Source organism: Lates calcarifer, linkage group LG19 (genome assembly GCF_001640805.2).
Source record: "Lates calcarifer isolate ASB-BC8 linkage group LG19, TLL_Latcal_v3, whole genome shotgun sequence".
Lineage (NCBI taxonomy): Eukaryota > Metazoa > Chordata > Actinopteri > Centropomidae > Lates > Lates calcarifer.
Genome location: NC_066851.1, coordinates 17,382,439 through 17,400,594, shown reverse-complemented (window position 1 = coordinate 17,400,594; position 18,156 = coordinate 17,382,439). Strand labels below are relative to the sequence as shown.

The 18,156-nt window shown below is 41.0% G+C and overlaps 1 protein-coding gene across 1 annotated transcript in view; it reads right to left on the bottom strand.

Moving 5' to 3' along the window:
• fndc3ba (fibronectin type III domain containing 3Ba) overlaps positions 1–18,156 on the bottom strand; it is a 92,819-nt gene that overhangs the window by 6,384 nt on the left and 68,279 nt on the right. Inside the window, 11 exon segments of the mRNA XM_018663497.2 lie at positions 146–273; positions 1,705–1,871; positions 7,656–7,874; positions 10,802–11,082; positions 12,835–12,984; positions 13,390–13,503; positions 14,175–14,347; positions 15,030–15,135; positions 15,413–15,531; positions 16,751–16,822; positions 17,702–17,837. Coding sequence (XP_018519013.1) covers positions 146–273; positions 1,705–1,871; positions 7,656–7,874; positions 10,802–11,082; positions 12,835–12,984; positions 13,390–13,503; positions 14,175–14,347; positions 15,030–15,135; positions 15,413–15,531; positions 16,751–16,822; positions 17,702–17,837 — 1,665 coding nt within the window.

Sequence of the window (18,156 nt, the reverse complement as noted above, 5' to 3'; positions counted from 1 at the left end):
CCTCAGAGTAGTCGCACACACTTCCACAGAAATAAGAATGAACCGAATAATTGGAGTTGGGTTATGGACGTGAGAGACACCGGAGCTCTCATCTCTGTCCTCATGCAACCCTGTGTTTGAGAGTGTTGCCTTGTGTGAGACGAACCTGTTTGTATTCTGACTCACGGCCCACCAGCACCTGGAGCACGTAGCTCACAGGATCCCCTCTCATTGGTGGGATGGTCTCCCATGTGATCTCACACATGTTACCCTCCAGCTGGTGCACTCTGGGAGCTGTTGGGAAAAAGTGGCATTTATCTATCACATGGATCTTATATATCAGTTCTACAATATAAAACATAAAGAAACACAGAAACAAATAACGTGTATTTCCTCACCTGCTATCATTACACATGGATAGTTATTGTCTAGCCACCTATTTATCAGTGAATGCTAACATCCATCTCCCCCCTAGAATTTAATGCTTTATATCAGCACTAATGGTTACAGTTATGTTTATGGTTGTTAATGTCAGGCTATTTAGACTGTGTAGCTACTGCACGTCATGCTGGATATAAGCCACAACAAAGACAATACATTATTCATGTGAAATAATTTTGTTTGTCATTGCTGATAATTGTTTTGCAAAGCAATAATATCCTTGGGGGATAATTTCAGAAATAACAACATCACAACAAAGATTCAATTCTGACTGCATTAATTGCTGTGATAAATACAGCTTACATTACATTAAACCTCTATGGTAACCAGGGACCCACTCATTGATTTCTCTCAACTCCTTCCGCTCTTTATTGTTCTGAATGAATGCTGATTTCCAGACTTCCTTTTCAGACAATGCACATTCCCTGCTAACAGTTTTACAGAAGCTGTTCAGACTGTTGGAGGATTATTCAGCTCTTTATGGATACATCAATGCCATGCACTCTCGGGCTGACAGTCACAGATATAATACTCTCTGGTTTTATCACCTGAGAGGCTACTCTTCACTGTGAATACTGTGGCTATAACAAGCTACCACCTCAGTTTACAGGAAATACCACATAGTGGAGGCAAACAAACAAGGATCCAGTAAACATGTCATCCCTAACAGCTCAACAGAAAACAACTGCATTGTCATTTTTTGGCTTGTAAGCGCTTTCATCTCTTTTGGGCCATTCTGTTGGAGCTGGCTGCACCACCTCTTCAAAAATTCAAACTTAGCCTATTTATGACATGAGATTTATGCATCACTAAATTAAAATGCACAACACAAACTAGCTCTCATGTAGTAACTAGTGCTACATATCTGACACTTTAAAATATTCAATATCACATTTCACAAAAAATACTTCAAATTATGAAATGTTATACTCATAAAGTTAGATTGTAAGACTAAATAACATATGATACATTAGCATAATTGTGTATTTATTGATCATTCAAAACAACATATATTTACAAAGGATTAGCAATTAACTTTAACATACCGTTTGCCCCCCAAAAACATGTTATTTTTGGTGCATCAGTGACTTCCTGCTGCTTCTTTTGACTGGACAGAGCTACAGATGTTTCCTAGCAACTAATTTGCACAGTGCTAAAGTCTCATCTAAGGAAGACGTTTCTTAAGTTTTCTTTTTGTAGTTTGATAGTTGGTGGGGTACAGCAGCAACATCACCCATCCCACATTTCATAATGCAACACTCACTTTGCCTAAGTTCAGTTTACCTTTGAGGGCAGGGGGTACAGACTTGGTGGTGCAGAAAGTGTGCGTGTCAGAGAATGGGCCCTCCCCAGCATCGCTGATGGCCTGTATTCTGAAGCTGTAACTGCTGGATTCAGTCAACCGCTGGACCTTGTAGGTGTGGCTGGGGCCACGGTAGATCGTCACAAACCTGGACAGACAACATATTGAAGAGGGAAGGAGAGACAATGAGTCACAAACCCAGAGAGAAATCTGAGAACAAAAATGACAAGGTGGAGGGAGGGACTGATAAACCTTCGACTGAGAGAAGAAGTGACTCAGAGATGAAGGAGAAGATGAGGAGTGGGGTGGAGGTGAGAGAAAGGGGTGACGGACCTATGATTAGATTTGAGGAAAAGGGAGATGTGGTGTTGGAGAGGCTGACAGATAAAAACTTGGATAACAAGAAGAATGAGGCGTCACTACTTGAATCATTGCGCTAATCACTAAACTAGTTTTGGGACCTGATTCAGACCATGTTCAATATTGGATTGATGAATTTTGCCTCAAGTTACAGTGACTCCCCATAGAAGGCTTTAAGGCTGAGTATGTATAAATATATATCAACAGTTTATCCATAGAAAACACCTTGTTTCACCGAGAGGCTTATTCATGTCTTACAGACAGAAACACATCAAAAAAGGCTTTTGCTCTATCAACATAGGTTTAGACTAATGCTACCTTGAGGTAGGATTGGCTTGAAAAATAAATAATGGAAACCTTGAAAAGCAACAGGGATGCTGGCAGGAAGACAGAAAACTGCATCCTAAAAAAGATAGTCATGATTTATGAACACACAGGATGAATACTGACAGGCTATAGTCACAAATCTGATGAAAATGATCGCCAAAACAAAAGTTCCTGGCTGGAGAGATGGATAGATTGATGGACTGGAGGAGAGATGATAAGTGGGCGAATGAGTGAGTCAGGGAGAAATGGGGATTTGAGCTGAAAAGGGGTTATTTATTGCCGCTATCAGCGTTTCAGCACAATATGGTAAAAGTCAGGAGAAAGGGGGAGAAAGTTATGGAAGAAGGGGAGAAGAGAGAGAGAAAGTTGTGGGGCAAGGGGGCAAGTGAGAGGAGAGGAGGCAGTGATGGAGAGACAGAGCCAGAAGAGGATATGAAGGAGAGGGGAAATAAAGGAGGAGGAAAAGAGAGGTGACTTGGTAATTACAAGAGTGGAAGCGATGATGGAGTATCTGCTGTGAGAGGAAGAAGAGAAGAGAGTGAAAGAGAAAGAAGAGATAAGAGAGGTCATGGTTTAGTAGAAGGCTATAACTTCAGATGAGCTCTTTATGTAGCTGCACCACAGAGAAGTGATGTGTTTCTCTGCCTGATATATAGTGTTGCTAATCCTTTCCCTCACTGCCAGACCTCACAGTTAACACACAGACATCTAGTGCTGATAGAATTAGTTTAGTGGCTGCAATGTAAATGGTCAATGGTAAATGGTGCATATCCCAGTCTCCCTTTGTTTACTCTCTGTCAGCTAACAACTTACAAATTAGCAACTTTTACATTTATACAGGAAATGCATCAGCTTTTCCATCATTATGAGTGATGACCCCTTCTCATTTGGACAGAGCCGAGTGGCAAAATATCAAAACAATTAACAGCCAGCTCAGCAAAGACAATAAACACACACATAAAATCAACCAGGCCACAGTTAATGAGATGAACTGTATCCTTGGTCTGGAGCCAAACAGCCGACCAATTAACCACAACAAGGAGCTGAGGACACCGAGAGAGGTTAGAAACAGACAAAGACATGCTATTTGTCCTGATTATTAAAATCCATTTTCTCTGTGCTTACTCATAGGAATGCAAATCAGGAATTCACTGAGGCAGAACTGTATTTATTTTGTTTCCTTGTCATGTTTGCAGATTTTGCAGTAGTGACGCATGATAAGGATGGAGACATTTTAAACGAAGCTTTGACTGTACTGGTCCTTCATTTTTAAATAGAGCGCTGCTCCAAAAGTCGGCAGTCATTCAACTCACACAGAAAGGCTAACATTTATCTTGGCATGACATTATCCAACAAAATAATAACTGTAGCAAACATCAAAAGGGTAAATCTGTTTTTTTTTAATCCACCACAAGCTTCTTGCAGCTCACAGAAAGTTATATCCATTCCGAATAATTTGTAACACACCGTAATAGTATAACTAATATCATGAATAATGTCACAAACAATGAAATCATAGGTAGGTCTAATTTTGTTATCACTTTCAATATAGTAAATATGATTTAAAGCAATTATTGTCTGATATCAGTGTATAATGCATGGCTAATTGCTCACTGACTTACTGGGTAGAAAAACAAATGGGTGTACATAAAGAAAAAAATGGCCAAATACAAGGATGAAAGGCGGGAGAAATAAAGAACATGAATGGGAGGGTAAACAAATAGGTGGCCTGACTGACAGATGGGTAGATATGTTTGGATGGAAATGACACAGAAAGCAATTTTAGGGTGGATGAAAAGGTTTAGGAACTGAACAACTAGAGGACAGAGAACTGGACAGAGGATGGATGCATGGGTGGAAAGATGTAGTGATTTACAGATGAATGGATAATTCTTATGAAAGACAGAAACAACACCAAAGCTTTGCCCCTAGTGCATGTTCTTCCACCTGCATTCATCTTAAAAATCCTTTGTCAGAGGGTTGAAGCCTTCTTTGCACTGCACGGCCCCGTGTTGCCATGGCGCCCTTACACTCCCAGTACCCCTTGCCAGAAGGCGCTTTGGGTAATATGAATGAGGAGAAAGTGAAATGAGAAAAATCAAACAAACTTGGCCAGCTTTTAAGGGGCAACAACGGAGGGAGGAAAACAAGTGAGAGTGAAAGAGCCATGAGCGAGGGAAGACAGAACACCAGCAACAGGTCTGCATAACGGGAGATAAGAATGAAAAAATAGGCTATGGGAGAAAGCGGGACGGAGGAGGAGAAGGGAGGAAAGTAAAGAACAGGGGATCCAATATTGTGAACCTGAGAAAACAGCTTTCTTTATCATCTAATACACCCACAAAATGGAGAAAAGGCAGGGTGGACGGGAGAAAAACAAAGAGAGTAAAAAAAAAGATGAGGCGGGAGGGAGGAAATTGATGAAAGGGTGCACACATTTCTCAAGAGGTCCTCGAGAGGTGAAGTCACCTTTCTAACAATAAAATGAAATGAATAAATATGAATTAGATCAGCCAGAGACAAAGACAGAGATACAGAGAGAGGGACAGCCAAAGTCAAAACCATAAATACACACTAATGCTATTTGGTTAAAAATGATGCTGATGGAATTTAATGGCAGAATCCCAAATTATATTTGCAGAAATTGCAGTTGGCTATATGATATGTTTGTTTACAAAGCAAAAGGTTTTCAAGATTCAGTACCCTCTCTTTTTTCAATGTGTTCTCCTGGTTGCCATGGTAATTTCACAAATAAATAAAATTGCTGCTAATTTATTTTAATAGAGTGCAACGAGAAAGAGGCGGAGTACTGTAAACCAGCTCCATCCACTCATCTGTTGCTAACCCTCTGCAAACACATGCATGCATACAGTTCATCAAATGGTGAAGCACAGCTAATGCAGCCGCAAATACATCTAAATGTCATGTCAGAATCACTAGTAGCTGCAAGTAATGAATTCTAAGTAAAGGCAATTAGGCCGAATGAATCAGGAATCACGCATTGTCATTATGGAGCGAGTCAGTCAATTTTAGAGCTTATGGACAGTTTTCTCATGAAGGAAATGATGTGTATTTGGGCTGTGTGGAGATGCTGCTATTTGTATCTGTGTTAGTTATACCAACTGAATGAACTGCATTTGTATCTGAATACATGTATAAACCAAATCAAAATGTAAAAAAACCAAAAAAAGTTTCTTTTTCCATTTCATTTTACCTCCATTTTTCATTCATTTACGTATTCTGGTATAGATACGAGGAAGAAAGTCTAAGTGCCAAGGAGGGATTGGCTGGTAAGGAGTGTACAGAAATGGGGAAAAACATCACCCCTGCAGCTGAATAGATTGAGAGGACAGCAAATCCTGTACTCCCATCTGAGTGAGCCACTTCTAAAAGTTTACTATCAGAGTGCAGGAAGGGAAGTGCGTGGAACTAGAGAAGAAATAAAGAAAAATGTCCCAACTAATGATACATCAGTGACTAATTCAGAGCTGTTGTCGGACCACTCAAGAAAGTTTCAGTGTTACACAGTGTCTAAAACACAGGGGAAAAAATGACATAAATGCATCACTTATGGTAAATGGACTGTACTTATACAGTGCTTTTCTAGTCGTATCGACCACTCAAAGCGCTTTACACTACGCGTCACATTCACCCATTCACACATACATTCATATAGCACTTGCACTATCTACAAAGAGCTCTAGCACATTCACACACCGATGTTACAAACATCGGGGGCAACGTGGGGTTCAGTATCTCGCCCATACTTCGGCACAGACTAGAAGAGCCGAGGATCAAACCACTGACCTTCCGATTAGTGGGCCACCCGCTCTACCTCCGTCCCTTACGTTTTGCTTGTAATGATTATGACCAGGAAAAGACTACACTGTTGTTTCAGTGAGAATAAAATAAAGAAAGAAGTAGCACTGAAAACTGAGTGTGAGCAGTAATCATCTGTTTTAACCTGTGCATGACTGAACTTCTCTGATATAATATGCACTACAAAATGAATATAATCAGAGAAAAGAGAAAATCAAATAAGTACATTTCTTTCTTCAGTTTACAAAACAATGCAGCACTTGCACACATAAGCAAAACACCATCTGGTGGATGTAGACATATGCATATATACACAAATGTATCCAAGCACAGTCACACAAACACACACAAACTAGCATACTGAAATACTAATCAGTGTGGCCAATTAAAAAGGGTAAATAAAACTCTGTTAACTGTGAAAGCTCTTTTCATTTGACTGGAAGGGACTGTGTTTGTGCCTACGTGCATGCCTGTGTGCGTGTGTGTGCACTGCAGAGGTTAACAGATCACAGCCTGTCGAGTAGAGCCCCATCTGTTGCCTGCTGCACTACGGCCCATTCCAGGGGTGCCAAGGTACCTGGGTGCCAACATGATGCCAGCCAAGCCTTAATTCAAACACTGATAGCCAGCCAACCATAATGGTAGAGGGCTGGAGGGAGGGATCGAGTGAGACAATCTGACAGGTGGGCAGACAGACAAGCAGATAATAGTGGCTTTACATGGCTATTAGTTTTAGTCTGTTTCCTGCCTCTTTGTTCGCCCCTTTCTCACCCCCAATTTTGTCTGTCTGTGCTTCGATGTGTTAAAGATCCTCTCTCAGCTCTAATAATAATGCACCCCCCCCACTCCACCCCACCCCGTGCTCTTTCTAATTATATGTTTAACTCCTTGTCAGTGATCATGTTCTGCCCCTTCCCCTCCTCCTTAGTCTGCTAATTCTCCGTCTCCCTGCTTCTCTTTTTGTCACTCCTGCCTGACCAGTCAGTTAAATGGAGGCTTGATTGTTGTAGGCTGTATCCCAGCTGGCTCCAGATGCCCTCAACGTGACTACTCCCAGGTACATCTGGTTACCACACACACACTCACACAAAACCCCACAAGCACAAAGATCTACACACGGACCTCTAAATAGGCATTCACACACACATGCTCCCTCACCTTCTCTCAAGCAGTTCATGTTCTATCCTCCTTGTGTTTGTGTGAGTGTGTCTCCGCTATGTGTGTGTAGTATTGACCTTCTGGGTACTGATTTTCTGTATTGACTCTACTGACTAAGCTTTAATTGTGAGCTTTTATCATGATGTGTCCCTAGAAGAACGTTTTGGACGTCTGATGTTTTGATTTTCAACATGTTCATGTGGTCTGGACTATAGCGAGCCAGAGTCCCCCTCTCAGTTTATACCATATGGTAAACAGTTTACTCCACCTGTGGTTTTTGTCCTCCATCTGTAGTGTGTAGACTATGTCATCGGTGAGCAGGGCGCGTGTGTGGCTGGCGTTCTCGCCCCACTTCAGCTTCAGGCTCTGAGGGCCAGCCGCCGAGCATTCGAGGGGGGGTGGGGCCGGAGGGAGGGGGCGTGTCCTCGCCTGCAGGGGTGGACTCGTGGGACTGGAGCCGATGGCATTCACCGCCTGGATCTGCACACTGCAAGAGATGAAGAAGAAGGAGATTATAATTTGTTTGCTACAGAATGAGACACTGTACATTTTATGTACATCTCTTGATGGGACACTGCTTTATATTTTTGGAAAAATTTCTTTAGAAATGGTAAAAATGCAACATGTCTGCCATGATCTGAATTTTAGTTCATGACACATAAGTGCTTATACATAAAACCACTGGAAAATGTACGTGGCAGGTTGTTCTCAGTGTGTCTGCAGACCTATTTGTCTAATGGTGGAGTGATTTCCATTGAAGAGGCTGATCTTGTGTATTAGCTTTGACCTTGGATCCATTCTCCCATCACGGTTCTCCCATTACAACTCAGTGTACTCTTCCCTACAGTATCAGACTTCAATGTTGGCCCACCTTTTTCCCCAAACGTTTAGTAGTATGCAAGGAAAAACCGATCACTGTGGCACAGTGTTTCCTAAGATTTTTTTTTTTTTTCAGGTAACAGAGAGCTATTGCTTGACAAAGTCAATCTAGGTAATTAATGTATGTATTCTGTACTGTTGACTCATGTCATAAACAAACAAAAAAAAAGCATTAACAATGACACACACACACGCAGACATCTGCATCATGCTGCCAATTAAAAAGCACAGGGGAAATGTATTTATGTTTCTCAAACCACCCTGCTGCCGTTCTTCTAGGAATCCCTCTCCCTTCCTCACCCCTTGTCTGTAAATGTCTGATTGGCTGATTAGCATCCATATCAGAGGCCCTCAGCTAGAGAGCATCCACCATCTGACATTTAATTGCTGATTCTCTGTAACTGTAACCTTTCATTATAAATCACTTGGCTAAGACAAGACAGAGGAGAAAGGGTAATGTTCATCTATCCACTGGGTAATTAAGCATATAGATAAAACATGAAGTGAGATTGGGGAGAAAGAAGAGAGAGAGAAAGATATAGAGGTTTAGCTTTTGATGATGAGGGATTCTGTGTTAGTCATGAAGGGATTCAAGTTCACAATAGATGCAGTATTTGTTTAAGAACATTTTGTTTCATTGGGAATTGAGGGAAACAAAACATTTTCTGAACAAAAGGTGGTAAACCAGCGGTCACTGCACAAGCACAAGGTAACCTCACGCTAACCAAAACACTGAACCCCCTATGTGGTCATTTTCTGTATAGCTTAGCGATTACAAGCCAAATGCAAAAACAATAGCTGTCAAGTGGGAAACAAGGTACGAAAATACACATTTTTGCAACCGGTTTTTCTCAAAAAGAGGTTAGTACAATTCATGTAAACATGCAACACACTGTCTGTCTCCTTTAATTGCATCTTAGTAACTGACATTTGTTGATTTTCTTGGCAGTTTAAGAGTGCACTTTCTTAGCACTGCAGGTTTAGTGAATCTGTATTCTGTGATGTGTGACTGCGTGGCAATTATCCTCTTATGGTGTCTCTACAGACTTAATACCTTTTAACATTATTCTTGGAGAGTATTATGCAAAGGATGACTGTGAAACCTTGTACCTGAAAAAAGGCAACTGATGAAAAGAAATCTCTGCTGCCAACTTTCTTTTCAACTGAAGACATTCTCTAAACTCTCTACAGACTTAAATGTTAAGAAACTTTCAGTGAAGACGTGCAATATAATTGGGAAGTACATAAAACTATCTAAGTCGTTATTTAAGAGTTTTATTATTCAGCCTTTTTCAACACTTTTCCAAAAATGTAAACATTAAAATTACTATTTTTCTCCAGCTTATATAACAGTTGTTACTAAGGACGCATAACCTCAGAATGAAGATATTTTAAACCTGCACTACAGCATACACAACACCATTCCTGACAAAGCAAACAGCATTTACTGTGGTCCTTCACAAAGCCATACACGCAAAATATAATGTGAATAATATTATTTGAAGTACCCTACCACTGTAAATAACACCCATAATTACAGTTATTGGCGCACACACAGAAACTCCCACAGACAGACACTCATGCACCCACATACACACACATATCCACATGCATATACACATACACACACACACACACACGGTGTTCTGCCTCGGTGGCAGCCGTTATGCAAGAGAGCAAAGTGACACTGGGACAAAAACAACCACAGAATGAAAACAATGGTGTGTGATCACTGTGCCTCTTCACACGTATCATGGACAACCCCCCTCCCCTGTTCAAAGTACTCACTACACAATAACATGGCATGCACACAAACACACACATGTAATCACAGAACAGCTTACAGAGACATAACAACAGTAGCTGGTGATTCAGTTTACTAAGTGGTTGTTTACTGCTGCTTGAGTATGACATCACTGCTCAGGCAAACATCATACGACCAGGTTATCCCTAGTTCCTAATACCTAAAAAATATATACATCACCACTTAAATTAAATTTGTGGATGAAAATGACAAACATAATAATATGATCATTTTTATCTTTAATATCAACATAAATATAAATGGTATAATAAAAATATTATTTAAAAAATACTATCAGTTACTGTAGTTGTTCTTTGGTATTTTTGCATTAGGACAATGTATATGGAGATGCTGCCTTTGCCTTAGTGTTGATAGTGTCACATGAAACCTTACTACCTTATCTCATTTTCCACTTCCACACAACAATAAAGACATGACCAGACAGGCAAGTTCTTGAAAGTTGCATTATGGGAAACATAGGCTCTAGTAAATTTGGGGCTTGACTCATATTAAAGACTTCAAGTCAGCGTATCTCAGCTTTTGTTACCTCTTTTCCACTGTTTAAAATCTGGTTTAGAAAGGAACCGTATTTCAGATGACTGACATCTGGCATCTGACATTAATGGACATCTGCCCACCAATTAATGTCAGGAGGTATTGTATTAGGGTTTTGTCTCTACAAAATGTCAACCACATGATTTGTGACACATTACCATCATTTATGTCAGTACCTGTATTCGGTGTCTGGTTGTAGGCCCGTGACAAGGTGACTTGTCCCTGTTTCCACAGTGACGATTTGGTCGTCCAGGGTGATGACGTAGGAGGTGATCTCGGCCCCATTGCTGTTTGGCTCGTCCCACTTGAGGAAGAGGCAGGTAGACGGGGAGTGACCTGACTCCGAGGAGGTTGGGAGGTCCAGGAGGGTGAGGGACGAGACCTGGTCGGGATTTGTCGCCGGGGTCCTGAAACTCACCTGCTCGCTGTAAGGACCAGCGCCCGCCTGATTCACCGCCTGAGTGGGGGACACAGAAATACAGAGAGGGTGAGAGAGATGAAGACAATGAGGATAGGGCTGACTGACAGTGGTGGGATGGAGGAATGTGAGGACACAAAAGAGGTGAAGAGAGGGATGAAAAGAAGAATACGAGTGAAGAAAAAGATGAAAATAGATAGATGACGATTAACAGTGAAAAGGAAAAGAGATTTGAATTGGCAGAAGCCAGAGAGACACAGACAAAGAGCAAAAGAAAGTGAAATAGAGCAGAGAAAAAGACATGAAGAATGGAAGAAGACAAGAAAAGTAGCAGTGGAAGATGACTTCAAATTAGTTGTGAAAGAAGATTAGTCAATTTCTTGTGCCGTGTAACACACATTATATCACCTCAAGTGTCCTCTATTAAACACCCTTCAATCGCTTTTGATTTGTAATGGTCTACTTTATTGTCTCATCCGAAATGCAGCGAGGAAGAAACCATGTTAATATATACCATCTTTTTAAGAATACATCTGCTTTATTTTGAACCTGAAAAAGCTTAAATTGTTTCCCTGTTATTTTTTTTTAATCTGCAAGCAAAATGTGCACTTGGCTGTTAAATGCATCAAGCGACAAAACAATCTGTCTGTAAGGAGTGATGGATTTATTGTAATTGTCAAAAAATATGTAATACTTCAACGAACATGAGGAGCACTTATTTTTTGTATAAAAAAATCAAGAACAGCCCAGCAATAATAATTTCAAGGAGTCGTGGAGTAATTTGCATTCCACAGTGTGCACTTACAGAAAAGTTTTGACTTACTACTTTGTCTTGACAGTGAACTATCTATATACTTCAAGGGTCTGAGACAAGAAAAATTATTTTCCAGTAGTATTTCTGATTTATCTCCAGCTGTCAAATATATTTTGGAGAGGCTTAAAAAAACAAAGAAATGTGAGGAACTCTTGATTTATCCCTGCGATAGTGCCTGGCTATTTTAAGTGCTCTCATAAAACAAGTGTGTCTAGCTCTGAAATCTGAAACAATAAGGCATCATCTACAGGTACTGAACACGAGGAGTCACACTGAGTTCAACCACACCAGTACAATGTGCAATCCATTCTTGCATTTGTTGTGTTGTTACACATATAAACATACGCATGCACACTGCTGCATCAATGCACATGAACACACACACAAATTATGTACACACACACTCACAAAATCATTGATTAGGACATTAGGATGACCTTGTCCTCTCCTCTAAACTTTATAAATGAACCCATAAAGCTGAGAGCCATAAAACATACTGTTATTAGATTCATAGCTTCAGAGGGGACATCAGAGAGAAGCAGAAGAGAGTGTGAGTGTGTGTGTGTGTGTGTGTGTGTGTGTGTGTGTGTGTGTGTTAGACAAATACACAGAGAAAGAGAGAGAGAGCAGTTATTTATGCACCAGATTAAGAATCAGGGCACAAATAGAATCAATTATCATCAACGTCTCACTGGTCTGTGTGTGTTTCTTGCTTTTGATGCTTCCCTTGGCTGATATTTGAATGTACGTGTTTGTATTTGTTAGTGTTAGTGCCCTGACTGAGTGTCTGTGTCATGTTTGCAAATCTATTCTTTATTTTTCTATTTGTCTGTGTGCTGGCATGTCTGTGTTTGTGCATTGTTTATTCGCCTTTGCCTTTCTTATATGCAAACATCTCTGTGTGCCAGTGCATGAATTCAGTGTTTGCATGTGGATGTGAATAAGTCCGGTAGAGTGTGTGTTTATGTTTTTGTTACCTGTAGCCTGCAGCAGTAGTCTGTGGCAGGCGTCAGGTCTGACAGTTCACACTGTGTGGCAGATCCACAGTAGATGAGCTCCATGGGTTCGTCTTCCCTCGCCCACTCCAAGCGATATTCAGAGATGTCTGTACCCGAACCCTCGGGACTCTGCAACACACAGGAACACACACTCAGCTCAGAGAAATCAATGGGAGCTTGGAAGAAAAAAATACTGCTAAAACTTAAAAATCTGTCTTTCAAACGGAGAGTCAATAGAGGTAGATATAATGCCATGTTACAGCAGACCAAAGGGAAATGAGGAACAGACTACTCAAGACAGGTTTGATTAAATTTGAGATGCAACACAAGAGACTTTCTTTCATCTTTGATCATCCAGGCAAGCTGGACTGCTATGAACAACACAGTCTCCTGGGTGTACTGAAAGCTGCAAGTTTTTAGATCAGTAGAAACAGAAAAGGGGAGTTTAGGCATCTTTAGACAGCTTTAAAAAATGTGACATCTCTGTCTCTATTTGTCTTGTCTTGTCTTTGTTTTCCTGTGTGTCTGTCTCACCTCCCAGTTAAGCGTTACACAGGTGTTGCTGGTGAGAGTGATGAGTGGCACCCCGCACTGGCCGGGAGGACCCGCTGCAGTTGTCACCTCTGTTGGGTCAGAGTACGCTCCCATCTTACAAGAAAGAAACAGACATCACACACACACACACACACACACACACACACACACACACACACACAGTTAGAGGTTTGTTTAACCTAACACAAGCAGAAAGGAAAGAACAAATCACACTGGGCTGTCTGTGCCTACATTGTGTGTGTGTATACACTTGAGTCATGTGTGTTTTTGTACTGACATGAGTGCTGCTTTTTGTGTGTGTGTGTCCCTGCATGCTTCCTGTTTTTAAGTGTGTATCCTCTGTGTTTGTGCCTGCATTCGATCAGCCAGTCTGAGTGCTAGTTGATTCTTGTCTGTGAGGATAATCAGACCAATCAGATGTTGGGTCCAGACTGTGGAACACTCCTGCATCTAAACATGACCACTGTCAGACTGTCTGGGACACTCTAACCTAATCACTCCTGACACTGTTTATCTAAGTGTGTGTGTCTAATATATATATATATATATGTGTGTGTGTGTGTGTGTGTGTGTGTGTGTGTATATATATATATATATATAGGTTTCACACTTCAAGTACTTGATGCCCTGAGTTGACCGTAATGGCTAGTAAACATTTTGAATGGCTGATTTGTTGAGGTGCATGGCTCTAACATCATCAGGAAAGATATTTTTGTGGATTTTATGGATCATGTTCCTGCTGTGTGCGAATGTGATTTTCTCACCCCTGCCTCATTGGCAGCCCGCAGACGGAAGCTGTACGTGGCACCGGGTAGCAGACTGCCGACTGTGCATTGCAACTCCGACCCGTGGTAAACCTCCGCTGGCTTGGTGTCCCCCTCGCTCATCTCCAGACTGAACACACACTCCTCACACACTCCCTCAGAGACGGGGGAGTCTGAGTGGACAGAGGCAGAGAAAGAGAAATGTTTGCGGTCAAACTGTGATCAAACAACATGGATTCAAAATCATGTGTGATAAAAAGACACAGCTTAACATCATTTATACATACATTTTAAAGATTTCTTTTTAGTTTTAGATGACATGTGTTTACAGATCAGTTCATCAGGTACATTTCTCAACAATTTCCAAGGTATTCTATCTTCCACCAGATGCTTCATTTTAGTTGCAGTATGGTAAAAGTAATAAATCAAGGAGACAGTGGGGAAAGCCCTCCAATAAATTATGTCTGACCTTCAGCTCAAGCCAGTAATTGCACCAGCGCTCCCTAAATGTGAGCTGATTAGGGCAGTGGCCAGCTGTATTAAACTGCGTAAAGCAAGAATTTCCTCAGCATTTCAGGCTGGGAGGTTTTGCCTGCCAACAGATAACAGTACTAATCTGCAATAATAGGCCAACATTAGGAGAGTTAAGTCAGATATGAGGCTAGGTAAGACATTTAATGGGCTAAATTGGAGCTCAATTAGGCTGAAACATGGTTGACTAAGGTTACATTAGAGCTGGCCGGGAAACATATTAAACTGCCAGAGGGTGATTTAGGTGTCTTACATTAAAAAAAAAATTCAAACACATTCTACTAAATAAAGCTTAACACAGTGTACGTGTATGTCTGCACTCACCCCATTCTAACTGCACTTCCTTGTGTTTGGCTTTACCCACAATCCTCGGTGGCTGGCAGGGCCCTGGTGGGACACTTAATGTACGAACCGGAACGCTAACAGTGCACTTCAGGAACAGAGATAAACACAGCAAATCAAAACAGAGAAGAAGGAACAATAATTATAGATCAACTGATTAATAAATGGTGGAAATGTCAATTCTGATATTTGGGTACTTTGTTGATTAAGTCTGTGTGTGCATGCTCTGGATTTTCCCACATTTTTCTGCCTATGCAACGCCAGTGCGTCACTGCTACCCCACTTCCAATTCAAAAACTGTGAAAATGAAAACTTCACAGGTAACAATTTAGTTGTGTATTTGTGTGTGTGTACATGTGTCTTACCGGGCTGTGTCCTCCGGTGGTGATGCTGCAAACACGTAGGCGGTAGAAGGTCCCGGGTGTCAGGTGCTCACACACGCATTCTGTTGCTGGACCACTGTACGCTACCTCCCACTGGCTCGCTGCACAAACAAGCACATACACACACTCACGATTACGCAACTGATCACATTAACATACATAACCCCTTTCTGTTATGTATTTCTGCGACCGACCTAATTATTTTCCCAGAAACAGTCCCATTGACCTTATTAATACCTGCACACCACTTTCTGTTGTTGTCTCTGCCCCATTGATACATTGTGTATAACTGACAAACTCATTATTCCACCTGCGAAACAGCTCTCATGTTATGCAAATATAGATTTTGTTTACACCACAGCAGCGAAAGCAACTTTGCAGAAGAGGGAGGCATGTACAATGATTAATGTAAGTACATACTTGTTTTGGTTTTTTTTCATACTGGGACAACAACATTTTCAAGTAAACTTACAAGCAGTAGCATGTTGTATGGAGCTCATTTTCTTAGTTTACCCAAACATCTGTTTCAGAGCCGTAACGCTATACACACACATGCGCACAAGCACAAAACCTATTAATATGATGAATCACAGAAAACACAATGAGTCAGGGTCATTCTGAAAGTTCACCACTGCACCCACTGGTACAACTTAGTCAGAGTGGTGAGGAGGGGGAATCATGGGCAAACAATGTTTGATTGTGCATGTTAGCGCTGATGTTCCAGAGTCAAGATTTTTAGCTGTTCCTTAAATATAATCCTGACTATTTTTAGCATTAACTAATGACTGCTGAAATGGTTGACATAAATCACATCACATCCTGTATCTGACGTAAAAGCAGAGTAAATGTGAATTGCAGAAAATCAAACCAGTCACTGAATTAACCAGTCACATTGATGAAGTCTAATTAGCCAATTTAGTCCAATCCACTGGACTTGTAGTCTCCAAAGAACAACCCATTCCTTTTTCAGATGTGACTGAATGAATACTGATTCAATGAAAATGGGCCCCCTTTCTCTCTCTGTGATCTGGACTGAAAGAAACAAGCGGACATTCAGTTTCCCAGGGTGCAGATCTAAGGAAATCCAAATGATGCTTTGTGCTAAATTGATGCTAACAGAGAGTGAATTATGGATGCTATTCTTCTTAGAGGAGTAAGTGAAGGATGGATGTATTGAGAGAACAAGTACAGGGGAGAGAGGACAGAGAGTACATTATGAGCTTTGTATTATAAGAGGATGGACGTAGAACAAGCACTCAAATCAGCTGAGTGTGTGGCATGGATGGATGGATGGATGGACAAATAAGGTGTAAATCTTACCTTCGGAGCATCCCTCTGAGATCTCTAGCAAGTACGTGAGAGCCTCCGAGCCCCCGTTGTCCTGTGGAGGATCTGTTGGAGCAAATGATGGGTTGATTTTAGTTTGGGGTAACATCACTCATAAGTATCATGAGTCTGAGAGCAACTCAGACAAATACATGTTAAAAAAAAAAAAAACATGGATTTCCAATTTGGTCTTTATAGCTTTAGGAAAAGGTGTGATGGAAATGACAAAAATGACCCAGCTGATCAAGACAAAATGTATCATACATTCATAAGTCATCAGTTGAGACTTTTCATGACATTTAGCATCCACATCAATCGTGAACATATGACACAATAACTCATAAACTGTCAGGGCTGTGGCAGATTGCTTTTCTTTCAGCCAAACAAATGCATTGTGTTATAATTAGAGTCTAATCAATGATCTGAATGTTGATTCAGAGACATGCAGTAAGATCTGTGTCATGTTTACAACATTTGAGAAAGGACAGACAGCCCTGACTCCAGTAGTACTAACACAGGACAGATGGATGATAGCAGAAATGATGGCTTTTATGGCTGACCCCACAGGCAGCAGTTCGTCAATGATTCCCCACCTCTCACTAATACTTTTATTCTGCAACATGCTCTGCTAGATGTAAGTTTTTTGGAATCTTTTTTGGTGAATTTGGTGAAAAGGTAGGTCAGGGCCTAACACAATTTCTGTAATTGAACAAAAAACAGACAATCAAAACATCATCTTTTTTATCATTCATCTAACAAATTCAGTAAATTGCTAGGCCTTGGCTTTCTTGATTTCAAAGTTTTTAAAAACGGAAGTCTGTATCTCAAAAATCTCAGCAATTAACCTGGTGACAGGCTAAAACTATTGTAATATATGTGTAATATGTGTGTATTTCCACTTGCACTGTTTAAGTGTATATAGTACATGCGCATGTGTCTCTTTACCCCATGTGACGGTGAATCCGTAGGGTGTTGCCGCGGTGACACAGGGCGTAGATGGAGGGCCTGGTTTGTCTGGATTGGTGGTGCAAACCAACACTTCACTGGGACTGCTCTTTCCCTCCATGTTTGACACTATGAGCTGCAGGGGGAGAAGTGGACAGTGAGGAGGGAGGAGAGTGTGAGGCGAATAAACAGAAAGAGAGAAGGGGAAAGGAAAGGAGAGGAAGCGGGTGACAGAAAGACAGGATACAGAGGGAGGATGGTAAGAAGCAGAAGAAAAAGATTAAGAGGTAAAAGAAAAGAGACAAAATGAGTAACGATGCAGTGTAAGACAAAAAAGATTTGCAGTGAGCGTGGCTGGATGAGAGAAGTGAACCTACAGAGAAATCTATCAAGGAGTAAAGTAACTGTCTTGATTAATAGGATCCATTACTCTCTGCTCTTTCACCTGTGGTTCT